The 17093-nt window shown below is 37.6% G+C and overlaps 1 protein-coding gene across 4 annotated transcripts in view; it reads left to right on the forward strand.

Annotated features, from left to right (window-relative positions):
* PTPRZ1 (protein tyrosine phosphatase receptor type Z1) overlaps positions 1 to 17093 on the forward strand; it is a 166167-nt gene that overhangs the window by 148074 nt on the left and 1000 nt on the right. For all 4 annotated transcript variants that reach the window (XM_036122344.2, XM_036122345.2, XM_036122348.2 and 1 more), the window contains 9 exons: positions 792 to 955; positions 2615 to 2750; positions 4188 to 4334; positions 10563 to 10656; positions 10981 to 11054; positions 12389 to 12517; positions 13302 to 13448; positions 14963 to 15105; positions 15853 to 15988. In XM_036122344.2, coding sequence (XP_035978237.1) covers positions 792 to 955; positions 2615 to 2750; positions 4188 to 4334; positions 10563 to 10656; positions 10981 to 11054; positions 12389 to 12517; positions 13302 to 13448; positions 14963 to 15105; positions 15853 to 15988 — 1170 coding nt within the window. The remainder of the gene's footprint in view (positions 1 to 791; positions 956 to 2614; positions 2751 to 4187; positions 4335 to 10562; positions 10657 to 10980; positions 11055 to 12388; positions 12518 to 13301; positions 13449 to 14962; positions 15106 to 15852; positions 15989 to 17093) is intronic.

The raw sequence follows: 17093 nt of genomic DNA on the forward strand, positions 1-17093 counted from the left end.
ACCAAGAGTTGGACACTCAACTGACTGAGCCACCCAGTACCCCGAGAGAGAGAGATTTTTAAGGAATTGACTTCATGCCAGAAATACAGGCAAGGTTTTTATGTTTTAATCGCAAGGAGAATTCCTTCTTCTTCAAGAAACCTCAGTCTTTATTCTTAAGGGCTTCAGTTAATTGGATAAGGTTTACCCACATCACAGAGTATGATCTGCTTTACTTGAAATCTATTAATTTAAGTGTTAATCACACTAAAAAATACCTTGACAAGGACGGGCACATGGCTGGCTCAGTCAGTAGAGTATGCGACTCTTGATCTCAAGGGTTGTGAGTTTGAACCCCACGTTGGGTGTAGACATGTTTGTGTAAAGGCTTTCACATTAATTGGAAAAAATAAAAAATAAAAATAAAATCCTAATTGGGTATTAAAGAGGGCACGTATTGAATGGAGCACTGGGTGTTATACACAAACAGTGAATCATGGAACACTACATCAAAAAATAAATAAACAATAAATAAGTAAATAACAAAAAAACAAAAACAAAAATTAAATCTTAAAAAAAAAAATCTTGACAGGAACATCTGGTATGACTGGTATTTGACCCAACTACTAACCACCATAGCTGAGTCAAATTAACACATAAAATTAGCCATCACGAGCGACAGTGTGTTTTTTTGCTTCATTATGTACCACCAAAGTCCAGTTAATGTTTAAGGACCTGTGTGTGTGTATGAGTGTGTTTGCATGCACGCACGTCTGTGTGTATTCCCGTGACAACTCTCCGAACTGTTGCAGGGCTCCCAGAAGGGAAGACCCAGTGGGCGTGTGGTCGCACAGTACCACTACACTCAGTGGCCCGACATGGGAACGCCAGAGTACTCGCTGCCGCTGCTCACCTTTGTGCGAAAGGCGTCCCACGCCAAGCGCCACGCCGTGGGGCCTGTTGTTGTCCATTGCAGGTGAGTCTCAGAGGCGGGTTTCTCAGCCCACAGAATGCCTTCTGATAACAAAAAGGGAATCCAAGGAGCAAAGGTTTTGCCAAAATCAGGATGATTTCGTGAAGTGAAGGGGGATGAGATTACATGCCCATTTTCAAAAACACTGACCACTAGAAAATGAGCATGCCGGACTCAGAATTTGATTGCTAAATATTTCAAAGCACCAGATATTTTTTATGATGTTTATTATTCTATTGAACTGTTGAATTGGATTTTAACTTATTAAATGGGTGACGCAGGAGGAACCATGTTTTGTCATTAAACAGACATTTATTACGACATAATATCATGGGATAAAAATGCTTGGGACATAACCCCTGTCCCTAGGAGTTAGTGGTCTCTTGTAGAGTTATTATATCAGGGTTATATGAGAGAAACCAAAGTGCACAGAGGGTGAAGAATTTGGCAAAATACTTTTAAGTTGTTTTTAAACAGTTTGGGATCAAAATTCTTTTCTGATTTTCGGAGTTCTATCTAATATATTAAGGTGTTATCAACTCATCGTTACCCAATTACTTTATTTCCAAGACTAATTTGATGAAGAGAAATAAGGATATTTCAAAGAAAGAGAAAAAAATGTGTCAGAGGTTTTAATCTAGTATTTTTCAGTTAAAATAAAAATAACAGTTAACATTTACCGAGTGCTGATTGTGCCAAGCTTTATGACCACACAAATCAAGTTGATTTCTGTGTACGGTATTTTTGTCAAAGCGGTGTCTGTGTTTCTACAGAAGTGAATGTTTTCCTTTCATATACAGCTTATCTGACACATTCTAATTATCTATCTCAGGAGTTATCCTCAGACAAAATTTGAGAGATCTATCTTGAGCTTTTTCATCTGTTAGCCAGATGATAAGCTGAGAGAAGCAGGAAAATGCAAGAAACAGATCTCTGAAGGTCAGGGATTGTTTCTTAGCAAATGGAGGAGGACCAGGGTATTGTGAGGAGCAGGTGCTAATTTTCCACTCTAGCACTTCCTACTTGTCGAAGCATTTGAAAAGACTCCCTGCTTATGAATTCTGTCCCTCCAGTAGAGGCTTTGAGGAAGTCAATAGATAATGGCCCTTTAGAAATGACTGAAGTTATGCTTTATTCCTCACGATCTCACTGAAACGATATTTTCAGCTGAAAGCCTTATCAAATTCTTTTTCCAATTAATGTGAAAACCTTTACACAAACATGTCTACCTGGCAATACAGACCCAGGACCTTTTCTTTTCAGAGTTGGGTGAAGCTGATGCTTTCATTTTTCTCAGAGTAAATGTCTAGTTGCTACGCTCTGATATAGAATGTTTTCATTCTGTACCATATATGATGAATAATAAATACAATTATTGAAAATTTAAGAATCTCGAATGAATGAATGAATTAAAAATCTCCAACAGAAATAGGCTGTTTTACAGTTTGACCTATAGCCAAAAATTAGAAAGTAAACAATTTATTTGAAGCATTATGCTTAACAACTAAACTGTTTGGTTTGGGATTGCTAAATTATTTATTATGTGGCTCAGTTGCTTGGGGAAGAAAATTATTTTAATTTCCAAGATAGCCAGGAGTGACCTATCTTCAAATTTATCTTATGCTTGACATTGAAATGGCTCTTTCTTTGTGTTCTCTTCAGCGCCGGGGTGGGAAGAACAGGCACGTACATTGTGCTAGACAGTATGTTGCAGCAAATTCAACAGGAAGGAACTGTCAACGTATTTGGCTTCTTAAAACACATTCGTTCACAAAGAAATTATTTGGTGCAAACTGAGGTATGAGAAAAAGGATACTTTTTGTTGTTGTTGTTTTCTCCCCTACCCCCACCGAGGTCACTACCTAAGGGTTGGAGATGTCACTAGAATGTTAACGTTGCATGGACCAGACTTTGTTTTACCAGGTTGATTCGTCTCATAGGGCTTCCGTATTAAAGTACTACCAACTGGGTGGCTTACAACAACAGAAACTTCCTGCCTTATAGTTCTGGAGGATAAGAGCCCAAAATCAAGGTGTTGGCAGAGCCATGCTGCGTCTGGAACCTCTACAGGAGGATCCTCCCTTGTCTGAGTTTCTAGTAGCCCTGCATAATTCTTGGCTGCAGCAGCCTTACTTCATTCAGTCTCTGCCTCCATCTTCACAGGGTCTTCTCTGTGTGTCCAAATTCCTTTTTCTTAGAAGAACAACAGTCACCACCTCATCTTAACTAATTACATCTGCAACGACCTTATTTACAAACACGGTCACATTCTGAGGTACTGGTCAGGGGTGGTTAGGGTTTCAACATATTTTGGGGGGACACGATTCAACCCATAACACCAGGTAATTGCATTATATATTCTAGGTGAACCAGCTACATTATGTCTATTTTGTGACCAAATGGGGAATATCTTTGAAATGACACTGATGACAGAGAAGATTCAAAAAAAAAGAGTCAGTAGATTAGGCAGCACCCCTCCCTGCTAGCAAAACTTAAGGTTTTTCCTGCATATAGTGAATAAATGCATTCATTTTCATATTTTAAAAGCATGAATTATGCTCAGATTATATCCCTTTTTAAGCCCATATGGTTTACATGACACAGGACAAAGTCTGTATATCTGTATTTTTTCTCCTATTTCTAAATAAAAATGAATTTAAGTTGGAAATTATGGATGGCAGCTTGAGAGCAATCAGAGACATATGGCCCATGTGGGTGAAAAGATATCTAACCAAATAAACTTCATTCCATGGAGGAAATGACACTCTAGTCAGATTAGACCAGGGAAGAGTCACATACAGGAACTAGAAGACAACTATTAAAAACTGTACATAAAAATGCACTAAGTTATATAGGACTGACTAAAAGGAGAATTGGAATGGACAGAAGAAGAAGACCCATGAGAAATACAGAGTCAGGAAAGTCCTCATGCAAAATATGAAAGCAGGTAGCAGGTTTGGAGGCTGGGCAGAGAGCATTGCCTTGCCTCTTTCCCACCAATGTCAACACAGAAGTAAAGAGGTGAGGGACAAAAAGAGTTGCGTTGTCTCCTGACTGCCTCCTTTTCTACACCTGATTTCCTGCCAGGTCTAGTAAGCAATCTTTTGTGGGTCCACCCCCGCCATTATGTAAGACTCTCTTTGTCTGTCAGTGAAAAATAGATTAAGAACTTTTGTACTTAGATATATATAAAGAAAACCTGAAATAATGTTCCCTATTGTCATTGTTTTGCCAGGAACAGTATGTTTTCATTCACGATGCTCTGGTTGAGGCCATACTTAGTAAAGAGACTGAGGTGCCAGACAGCCATATTCATGCCTATGTCAACACGCTCCTCATTCCTGGACCAACAGGCAAAACGAAGCTAGAGAAACAATTCAAGGTGAGTTCTCTTAGAAGCCTCTTGGATGTTACCACACAATTCAGTGTTCCTGCAGCTTCTCATTTGAGTCGACAAGGCCATGTGCACGGGTTCAGAGCACAGCTGGTACAGTGGCTTTGTACTGGTCTTTACAGTGGGCAACAAAACCACATGGTCAATTTCAAGGAGAATCTTAATTTTGACTAGCAAGAGGAAAAGTTCTCAAGAACTCTAGATTAATGTTTACAAATGCAAACTTGGTCCAAGAATGGAGGGCACAGAGCATAACAGAAGGGACGGGCAGACCTCCTAATACGGACTGCATAAGTGCTCTTTTTTCCTTTGAAAAAACCAGACCACTTCACGATGAATGATCCAGCTCAGGCTGTTCATGCCACTCGTTGGAAAAATCTGTCTCACTTGAAGGCCCTAGACTAGAGAAGAGGCCACCCCAGAACAATAGCTCTTCAACCCCAATTTCTCCCACCCACCTTGTCACAAGGCAGTGAGCTAGAGAAGAGAGTATGTTTTGTTCAATATCATACTTTCTACAATCCTAGTTCTCTGGCTTCCAGAAATCAATCAGCAAAGAATTCAGAAAGTAGAACTTACGGGACCCTCTAGCTGTGCTAGGGGGATTTGCACAGTTGTGGTTTTCCCAAGGAATGGAGGCTGTGTTATTTGCTCTACCTTATTCCTATACTAACCTCTTACTTCCCAGGATTCCTAGAGAAACAGGGCCAATTTCTGAAGAAGGAATATCTACAAAAAATTTGAAAGACCCTGGAAAAACCCAGGAGAGTTAAAAAACCTTGAGATCGCAGGGTGTTTTTTTTCGTCTTCTCTCCAAGCTACAACATAAAAGATATTAGTCACCACAGATTCCTTCTGGTTTTTTGCCTTCTCAGTCAGCACCTTTTGTGCCTTTGGAGGAGTAAGAGAAGGATTAGGGGTGAATGCTGCGTTTTGAACCTGCCAGGAGGACATAAATGTTCTTGTTCAACAAAGTTTGAGTTATAACAGAACACTAAAGAAAGAGAAAGTATGAAGTTTGACTTCCAGAAATGGATAATAAATGAGTATAGAACATCAACATTAGGTTGTTAGGATAGCTTTCTTCTAAATTAAAAAATATATAGGTATTACTCATTTTCAACAGAATTCTCATTTTAGCATGACTTACCCCTACACAACTGCAAGAAAGAATTGATATGGCTTATATTAGCTAACCCAGGATCAAAATGGAAATATCAACTGTGAGGCCAGAATCTTAATTAAGGGAGGGACATTTGACTCTGTTTCCTGTTAACACCTAACTAGGGAGATACAGAAGTGTGTGTGTGTGTGTGTGTGTGTGTGTGCGCGCGCACACTGTCCTATAAGACATTAGTCATTCAAGTTTTTCTATAGATACAATCCCTTGAAGTAAGTTACCTGTCTGTTTATTTCTGGGTATTTATCTGCAGAAAACAAAAACACTAACTCAAAAAGATATCTGCACTCTTATGTTCATTGCGGAATTATTTACAACAGCTAAGATAGGGGAGCAATCTAAGTGCCCCCTGATGGATGAATAGGTAAAGAAAATGTAGTATATTATTCAGCCATAAAATAGAATGAAATCTTGCCATTTGCAACAAGATGGATAGACCCTGAGGGCATTATGGCAAGTGAAGTAAGTCAGAAATAACTCAGTGAAATAAGTCAGACAGAGAAAGATAAACACCATATGATACCACTTACATGTGGAATTTAAAAAAAAAAAAAAAACAAGTTCATAGATGCAGAGAACAGATTGATGGTTGCCAGAGGCAGATGGTAGGGGTTGGGCCAAATGGGTGAAGAGGGTCAAAATGTACAAACTTCCAATTATAAAATAAATAAGGTATAGGGATATAATGTACAGCATAGTGACTATAGTTAATAATACTGCATTGCATATTTGAAAGTTGCTAAGAGTGTAGATCTTAAAAGTTCTCATCATTAAAAAAAAGATTTTGTAGGGGCACCTGGGTGGCTCAGCCATTAAGTGTCTGCCTTCGGCTCAGGTCGTGAACCCAGGGTCCTGGGCTCGAGTCTCACATCGGGCTCCCTGCTCCGCAGGAAGCCTGCTTCTCCCTCTCCCACTCCCCCTGCTTGTGTTCCCTCTCTCGCTGTGTCTCTCTCTGTCAAATAAATAAATAAAATATTTTTAAAAACATTTTGTAACTATATATGGTAAGGGATGTAATTAGACTTATTGTGATTATTTTGCAATGCATTATGATATACACCTGAAATTAATGTAATGTCATATATCAGTTATACCTCATTTTATTTTTCAATTTTTAAAAATTTTCTTAAATTTAAATTCAGTTAATTAACATATAGTGTATTTTTAGTCTCAAATGTAGAGTACAATGATTGATCAGTTGTATATAACACCCAGTGCTCATTACACCACGTGCCCTCCTTAATGCCCATCCCCCAGTTACCCCATCCTTCCACCCCCCCTCCCCTCCAGCATCCCTCAGTTTGTTTCCTGGAGTTCAGCATCTCTTATGGTTTGCCTCCCTCTCTGTTTTTGTCTTATTTTATTGTTCTGACGAAATCAGAGAGGAAGACAAACCGTAAGAGATTCTTAATCATAGGAAACAAACTGAGGGTTGCTGAAGGGTGGCACCTGGATCTTAGGGTCATGACTTTGAGCCCCACGTTGGGAACAGAGTTGACTTTAAAAAAATAAAATAAAGAGCGATTACTTAAAAAAAAAAAAAAAAACTAATGGAAAGAGATCCATGGCAGTGGGCACATGGGGGAGAAGAGATTATTAGAGGGAGAGGAAATCCTGAGAAGGGGCAAAGGGGAAGGATTCAAGACTAGGAGGGATTGGGGCAAAATGCTGGGACACATAAATGGGTGTGGTAGCAGGAAGTGTATGGGCTCCAATGCTGGAGACTGAGGGAATATTCTGTGGCTTCTATTCCCTGTGTGACACAGGAGGTGAATGTGTATGTGTGTGTGTGGTATGTGTGTGTGCACAGGCATGGGGTATACATGTGTGTTTGTACACATATTCTAAAATAAAGATGTTAAATAGCTGCTGGAGGCGGAAGAGTTGATTTCAAGGAATCTATACTGTACTGACCATATTCTCAGAACCTAATCCAGTAAAATTAGAAATTGACCATGAAAACTTGCCCTGAAAAAAATCCAGATATTGGACAATAAAAATGTTCTTTTAAATAATTGACCTATTAAAGAGGAAATTATAAAATCTTTAGAATTAAAGGTCAACAGAAGCATTACATAGCATAACTTGTCTGATACAATTGAAGTTGTATCTAGAAAGAAAGTTATAGCCTTAAATATATTCATTTGAGAATAAAAAAAATAAAAGCAAACGAAATAGGCACATCATGTAAAAATTAGAAGAGAAGCATGGTACACCCAAAGAGGGAGACAGAAAATTTTTAAGCAAGTTAAAGCTTTCTTAAATTAAATAGAAAGTTAAAGTAATTAAATAGAAACAGAGATGAAACAAAACCAAACGCAGGTTCTGTCCAAGACTATAAAACAAACAAACCTGTGCCCAGGTTGGTGCGAAAAGGGAAGAGAGAGTATACAGAAATAAATATTAAGATAAAAAACAGGGATATAATTATAAATATTTTAGAAAATTTTTTTCTAACTTAAAAAGCATAGTATGAACATATTTGTGACAATACATTTGAAAACCTACATGAGTGAAATTTTTTTAAGAAAAAGTAAGCAAGATACACTTATAAAGAAATGAAAAATCCAGCTAGACCAATAACCATTAAATAAATTTTATCAGTTACCAAAAATCTTACCTCCAAAATAAAATCAGAACTGAAAGAATTACCAAACTTTTAAGGGACAGAAAATTCCAAACTCTAGGATAAAATATCTAGGTAGAAAACAAACCCAACTATTTTACTGGACAAGTATAACTTTGGTACCAAAACTATACAAAGGTAGTATAAATAAAGAAATGTATAGGTCAGTTTCATTTATGAACTTAAATGCTAAAATCCTATTTAAAAATATTGGGGTGCCTGGGTGGCTCAGTTGGTTAGGCATCTGCCTTTGGCTCAGGTCATGATCCCAGGGTCCTGAGATTGGGCTCCCTGCTCAGCGGGGAGTCAGCTTCTCCCCGGTCCCTCCCCCTCCCCTGCTCATGCTCTCTCTCATGCTCTCTCTCTCTCAAAAAATAAATAAAATCTTTAAAAAATATATCAGCAACTCAAATCCAGCAGTGTGTTTTTCTTTTTAAATATTATGACCAATTAGGGTTTGTAGAGTTTGTTTCAAGAATGAAGTGATGATTTAACATTAGAAAATATGAGCAAATTTAGTTATGAGAATTGTATGGCCCTCTCAAAAGATGTAGAAAAAATAGTAAACAAAATTAAGTACTATTCAGAACAAAAACTCTTAGTAAGTTAGAAATAGAAGGAAGCTTTCTTCATCTTACAGAGGATACAATATAAATGTCACACACAAAATTTAAAGTTGGAAATTTTCATAGGTTTAAGAAAAAACAAGAAATGTCAACTGCTGACACTATTAGTCAACATTCTACTGGAAATCAGGTTAAACAAAAAAAATGTATAAAAGTAGAAAAGAATTTGCAGATGATACACTTGTCTATATAGAACATCAAGAGAAACAAAAGTTCTAATATTTATTATTAGAACTCAACTCTTATTACAGTTCAACAAGTATATATGAAAATCAATAGCATTGTAACTCATTAGCTATCAATTGTTAGAAAAGATATTAGAGCAAAAACAGCCAATTCAACAACCACAGCAAACAGAAACAAAAACTCCATGGTCTCAAAAATAAACTTAACAAATGGTGCAATGAATGTGTAGAAAAAAAATTATAAAACTGAATTAAAGAGCATAGAATTAGACCCAACAAATATAGATACAATTTTCCTGAATGGAAATTTGTGAAGATGTTGGTTCTCCTAAATTAAGTATCAGTGTGGTACCAATCACATTCTCCCAGGATTTGTCATAAGAAATCAAGAACTGATTTTAAAATTAACATTTAGAAAAGTAAAGAGCGAAGTCATCCAAAGCAATACTAAAAATAAAAAATAAAATAGAAATGTGTTGTACAGTATATGGAAGATTTATTATGCAGATATTATCATTAGCCCTAAAAAACAGACAAATCAGCCAGAGGAACCATGCATATGTGGAAAGGGTTATTAGGCAGATAGGACACCACAAATCAATGAGGAAAGGACCTACTAACCAATAAAGGAAATTGGGACAATTTCCATGTGGAAACAAGTAAAATTGGATTCTTACCACACCTCAAACACTAAAATTATTCAAGATGAATTAGGTACCTAAAGGTGACAAAAAGGTTTTATAACTATTATAAGAATATTAGCAATATATATTTTGAAGACATCAGGATAGAAAAGGACATAATTTGCAGAAATCTTAAAAAATTAGTTGGCTGTGAGTGAATGTGTGATTAAAGAGAACAAAGACCTTAGCAACTTTTTAAACAGATTATAGATTTACATTCAAGATGTCAAAACCCTCTACAAATTAATAAATGATAGTGAAGTAGAAATATAAAAAGGCAATCATCAAAGAAGAAATCTAAATGGCTAATGAATGCTACAATTCACAATCTCACAGTAATTAAGGAAATGCAAGTCAAAACCATGGTCTACCACTTATCATCTATCAGACTGTCAAAAATTAAATGCTGATGACTCCTAATTCCATGTGTGGGTATTAAGAAACATATTCATTGCTACAAAGTTTAGAAAAGGAAAATACTGGAAATAATCCTAACATTCGCTAGCTGGAGAATAAATAGCAAGTAGATTATTCATGAAATGGAGTACTAAAATAATGAATGAAATCCAACCATATACATATATATGTACACACACGCATTCCATGCAATTTACCCCCAGCTGCAGAGTGAGATGTAAGTGGAAGACATAGAGAGCGCACACCTATACAGGAAGCCATGGGGAAGATCCTCCCAGGGCTGAACATCAAACTAGAGACATTCTGTGCTTCTTCCAGCTCCCCTGGTGTAGAGAACATAGATGTGCCAGGGAGTTAGTTCAAGTAATTCTTGGAAAACCAGATATATGTATATTCAGTATCTTATCTTGGTTTCTTGGTCGGGTCGTGTGTGTGTGTGTGTGTATGTGTGTTTGGGTGACTTACATAATCTATATTTTTCCTTGACTCTCTTTTTCAGCTCCTGAGTCAATCAAATATACAACAGAGTGACTATTCTACAGCCCTAAAACAATGCAACAGGGAAAAGAACAGAACTTCTTCCATCATCCCTGGTAGGTTACACTGAATCATGAAAAAAACAAAACAAAACCCTCTTTTATAATAGAAACCTTGAAGGCAATATGACAATATTTTTACATCTTGGAATGAATTGATTCACTCAGTATTTTTCTAATTATGCCTGATAATGTACCTGTTAAAAAGGACTCTTAAATCCTGAAGTCCATCTAAAAAATGCAAAACACATAGAAAAGCTAGCTTACAGATCAAAGACACTCAACTTGAGACATGCAGCTATGCTTTGCAATGTGGGGGTGGGGGGGAAGGGATATAGAGCTATGAGCGTGGTGGTTCATGATGAATGTTCTATGTTCCAGTGGAAAGATCAAGGGTTGGCATTTCATCTCTGAGTGGGGAAGGCCCAGACTACATCAATGCCTCCTATATCATGGTAAGTCAGAGAAATCACTGGAAAGTTGCCTACCAGCTTGTGCTACCAGAACCAAAACCAGCATGGGCTTCCTGAAGCAGTGGCTGCAGACATAGGTTAGCACCACTGGTGGGTAGAAGCCAAATCTAATGACCACAGACTGCGGCCCATTGGGGCAAATAGAATAACAGCATTCCTTGATGTTTTTATGTGTGCTGGGACTGGAGAACCCTTAAGCAAGACAAATCAGTAAATGCAGGAACTGAACTCACCATTGAGGACTGATGAGAAGATAGAAAGCATACACTCAGCCATCTAAGACGCTCCATTTCATTTACCCTGAACAGGCCCAGGACACAGTGGCTTCAGGAAAGCCCGTCTCCCTGAGTTTACCAATCCAGGTTTGCAGCAGTGTTGACCCAGTGAACTGGGCTCATTTGGAGACCTGGATTTCTAAAGACATAATCCTTTCCTTCTGTGTTTAGATTTTCTATGAGAAACAGTTGGCTGTTTTAGGCCCCTCGTTTCCATTTCAGGTCTATCAATCATAGAGAGCTTGGCTTCAGATGAAAAGGTTGTAATTCCCATGCCAAAACCACTTTTCATTTATCCAGCAAAGAAAATATTTAGGACTATTCATGCAGGAAACAGGGAGATATGTGGTGGTGGCATCTTAATACATGCCGAATCAAATGAGCCCATGGGGAACAGGAACAGGATCTGAGAGACCCAGAGCAGAAGAGGATAAATGAGCCATGATTTTAGTGAGCAGCAACATGGAAATCATGACCAATCCAATGGCTGCAGGTTCCAGGTTTCTGCAGCAAAATCTGCAAAGTGCCTCCTGATTCCTCTCCAATGGAGGAAGCCAGGGTGTCTGGACACCAAGGGCGTTCTGTTGTCAGTAGGTGTAAAATTTGGCACTTTGCATTGGGACTTGTGGAAAGTGAGAAATATAAACTCCCCTCTGGATTTCCATTCTATCTAGTGTAGGAGACGTGGTCCATGTGCCATTTTGTTAAGTCTGCTCCTAGACGTGATAGCTAGGTAGACTTGGGCACAACACTTAACTTCTTAAGCCTCAGTTTAATCATCTGAAAAAGGGGGATCACAGTTCCTGTTGCATAGTGCTTCTGTGAGACATAAGGGACTTAGGGGGAAGAAAACGCTAGTCCTATGCCTGGTGTATGGAGAGTGCCTTGTAAACATCAGCTATAATGATGACATTATTATTTACAGACACAATCTAAAAATAAAAAGACTGCCTTGACTTAAGGTCCATTAGCTTAGACATGTATTTGGAATATTTAAAGTCATATGTTGGGGCTCTTTCTATCTTCTCTTTGGTTTCGTAGGGTTACTATCAGAGTAATGAATTCATCATTACCCAGCATCCTCTTCTCCATACCATCAAGGATTTCTGGAGGATGATATGGGACCATAATGCCCAGCTGGTAGTTATGCTTCCTGATGGTCAAAACATGGTAAGCCCCTCCATCCCTGGTCACTTTTGGTACTTGGGTTATAGGAGATAACAAGTCACAACAGCCAGAAGTCCAAGCATACCAACAAATAAAGTAATTTTTTTTTCAACTAATAAACTAATGTCACTGGAGTTGCACCTTGTCTACTATTGGGCCTCATTTGGTTATGTCATCTCCCAGGTCTGACATTGTTGAATGACAGTTTTAAATAAAAGTAAGTTAAAATGAACTTAAATTTAAGTATTCTGTGATACCGCTTAAGAAAAACAGAATTTCAACCATGAAGTCAGTCCATATGCTTCTATTTACATTTAAAAAAAAAAAACTCGTTAGGATATTTGGAGAGTCCCTCAGTTTAAAGAGATCTATAGAAGTACAAAAAAAAAAAAGGCCTATTTTGTTTAGGCTTTGCACATATACTTAACTTGGAGATTTATTTCTTAGCTATAAAGTTAGACTGACCATTCCAGATGACACTGGAAATTGCTGAGCTCTTAAAATCACTTGAATCTTCTCTACTCAGTTATCATTTACAGAAGTAACAACTTACCATTGTTACTGATGAGCTAAGAGCAAAACAACAAAGCAGTAGTTTGGTTTCTTAAATGTAATACTTTATTCTGCACATCAAACTTGTGTAAGGCTCAATATTTTAAGAGTAAGTTTTGAGATCCAAAGAAAAATTTGAGTTGAATTTTCTGTGTCAACCAGTTAACTTCATTTCACGGTCTGACTTATTAAGCATTTGATGAAAATCATACTTCTTTGGTATTTAATCCTCCAGGCAGAAGATGAGTTTGTTTACTGGCCAAATAAAGATGAGCCTATAAACTGTGAGAGTTTTAAGGTCACTCTAATGGCTGAAGAACACAAATGTCTGTCTAATGAAGAAAAACTTATAATTCAAGATTTTATCTTAGAAGCTACACAGGTATGGACATAATTGAAATAACAAACTTTTCATCTTAAGCACATGTTATGTTAAATATATGCTGATTTAAGGATCTTCCCTAGAAATAAAAAGAAGGAACTTAATTTCTTACAAATTAAGACCAATTACCCAAATAATCAGTTTTACCTTACTAGTCACTTTCATTTTCAAAATCCTATAGAATCATTAAACATTAATCGCCACTAAACTACACCATTCACACATAGGAAATCAACGATTTCTCTTTTACTCCAGAGTAGTTCTGACAGAACTTAAATTGAGAATAAACTCAGTAAAATAATAATAATAATAATTTCATTAATCCTAATTCTCATGTTTTAAGGGAAATTTTTACCTTGAATTCTTCTAGGTAAAATAGGAAAAATATTATCTACCAAAATGAGCTTACCACACTATCTACCAAGAGACAATGTGTTATAAGTGAAGAAGTGCTTTGAAAATGTGCAGTACAATGAACTAGGATTGTTTTGCTAATTCTTGGTTATCTATAAGGCAGCAATCCGAATTCCTTGTCAAGAGTTATTTATAGAGGGGTGCCTGGGTGGCTCAGTCGTTAAGCGTCTGCCTTCGGCTCAGGTCATGATCTCAGGGTCCTGGGATCGAGCCCCACATCGGGCTCCCTGCTCGGCGGGAAGCCTGCTTCTCCCTCTCCCACTCCCCCTGCTTGTGTTCCCTCTCTCGCTGTGCCTCTCTGTCAAATAAATAAATAAAATCTTTAAAAAAAAAAAAGAGTTATTTATAGAATTACAGTACAGTACATAATTTGTTACACAGCTACAGTAAAATGCTAACAGATACTAATAATAGGGAGTAAGGCATGTGAGATGCAGAGTACGTCCCCAATCGGAGAAAGGTTAAATCATGTTTTAGATGATTTAAATGTTGCACTTTACTATACTCTGAGAGTGGATAAACCATATAAAATTTAGGTTCTGCTGCTTATTTTTCAATGTAGCATTTGATTGAGTACACTTTAGGAAGCTGAGGGTCAGAGGTTTAAGGGATAAAAAGTCACACAGCCTGGCTGGTCACTTACACAAGAATCAGAAGTAGACTGAATGTCCATCCCCTTTGCCAGCATTTCCCCGCCCTGTCATGTAATTCCACTCTCCCCTCAATTAATGCTCGTATTTGAAGAAGTCTGTTATTTTTAAAAACAAATGTTAACACTGAAGATGTCTTTTTGTACTAAACAGTGGCACAGAGACATCTTTGGTACATGGTTTCAGAGTTTGATTGCCATAATGAACCCACAAATAAGACTTATTTTTAGAATGAAAAGGAGATTACATCTACACATGGGAAATGAGGCATCACAGCAGTTTCTTCCCTCTGAGAGGAGGACGGACTGCATCCGCCGCTGTTCCCTCGTGCATGTGATTGGTTTTTATTACCTTCCTGTAATTCCTGATTTCCAGTTACTCCACTCGTAATAAACTGTCACTCACCAATATGACTCTTCTAAAAATATTAATCTTTCTCTCTTCTTACAGGATGATTATGTACTTGAAGTGAGGCATTTTCAGTGCCCCAAATGGCCAAATCCAGATAGCCCCATTAGTAAAACTTTTGAACTTATAAGTATTATCAAAGAGGAAGCTGCCAACAGGGATGGGCCTGTGATTGTCCATGATGAGTAAGTTCCTCTCTTTAAACTCTTTCATGCCTGAGCACTCTCCAGGTGGTCAGATATTTCTGTTTTCTTTGTACTAACCTCGTGATTTGGACCAGTTGTGGTGACTCAGCCGGGAGAGATCATCAGCTTTTTATAAACAAGGTTAATACAGAATTCATTTTTTTTTTCACTTCTCTTGGAGTTCCTGTTGAAGGCAGAAGATGGGTACCTGATCACAAGAATGTGCTCTCGCATTGTATGCTGAGAACACTTCGTGTGATGAGTCAGTGTTTTGGCACTTGAATTTTTACAGGTGCTAACCAGAGAGACATTTCTAAGTTATTGATGCACTGGATAGGATTAAAATTGATATAGTTTTTATTTTACCAGGAACAGGAATCTATCCAATAGATCTTTCCAGGCTCCTGTTATGAACAAATAAAAAAGCATATGCTGGAATTGTGTGTTATATATACATTATATATTAGATATAACTTGTCAGATCTTTGTGATTTATTACCAGCCCCTTCCAGAGTATAAAAATAACAAATGTATGAACAAACATTAAACTTCTATAAAGTATCCCATTACTAATATCATGAACACTTGCTAATGTTTCAAATTAAACCATAGTTCTCTACACCATAAAGAGAGACATTTCGTTAAAAATTTGTGTTCCCACTACAAAGTTGTCAAGGCTTTGTGAGTTCCAAATGTGAATGTTTGATGCATCTGAATGGAGTCTTTGTCCCTTCCCTTTGCTTCAAGGCATGGAGGAGTGACGGCAGGAACTTTCTGTGCTCTGACAACCCTTATGCACCAACTAGAAAAAGAAAATTCCATGGATGTTTACCAGGTAGCCAAGATGATCAATTTGATGAGGCCAGGAGTCTTTGCTGACATTGTAAGTATAAGAACAGCGAACCAAACTTTCACTGTTAGAGTGCTGCTTACTTCCTAAAGGCTGCCAAAATCGTTTTATCATGTATCCAAAAAAAAATCACATTGACTCATAACATATTACTACCATGTAGTATTCGAGCTGAATTACAAGTTAATCAGTCCACAATCTATGGAACTGGAATAATAAACAATACACATTTAAAGTTTATCTTCCAGAAAATTGATGGATAAAATTTTTTAAATTTCACATGTCTCTTTTTGCAAGACTTACCGTAATTCTGAAAAATACCCTCAGTAGAAGCACCAACTAATTCGACTTACCCCACAAAATAGTTATCTTGGGGTGGGGTTCAAGTTCTGCATAGCCTGAGAACAGTCAGAAGACAGATCTTGAAGACTTCAACGTTGGAACTGTTCACTTTTTTCTGAAGCCGAATTCAATTTTGGTACTTAACGAATGGGTAATTCCTGGGTACTTTTATTTTTTTTATTTTTACTGAATCTTTTTTTTTCTATGTTGAATTAGCCAACTGGGTACTTTTAAAAAGAGAAACTTGTACAATCAAGAAAGAGGCACAGCATATTTGGAGAGAGAAGTCTCAACTCTGAAAATAATTTGGAAGTTTTTAATATCATAGAAACAAGGGCTGGAAAGACAATAGGGATCTTCGTGCAAATGCCCCAGTGGGAGACCTTTAGGTGGATACAGTAGTCATAGACTCACCTCCAGCTCCCTGGTCTGTGGATGTGTAAGGGTCCATCTTTAAGGCTTCATTCAGTCCAGACCAGTTGTCCAGAAAGTAAGGTAACCCTTGCAAATGTGCACTTCAGAGAAGCACTTATTAAAAGTCATTCAGGCCAGTTGAGTTATATTAAGCTGCTCCTATGTGAAATTGTTTTCCAGAAATTGAACTTTCACCTGATTCATGGATGCATTGAATGATGCACCGATTCACGTGTGGGCCTAATGATTTTCCACTATGATGTCAGTCACTGGCTCACATTCTCTGAAACTGCCTTTGTCCCACCCCACTCCCCCCACTACCACCCAAATTGGCACCTGTAAGAGAACTCTTTATTCTTCTGTGTCTCTACTCTGAGACCAT

Source organism: Halichoerus grypus, chromosome 12 (assembly GCF_964656455.1).
Source record: "Halichoerus grypus chromosome 12, mHalGry1.hap1.1, whole genome shotgun sequence".
NCBI lineage: Eukaryota > Metazoa > Chordata > Mammalia > Carnivora > Phocidae > Halichoerus > Halichoerus grypus.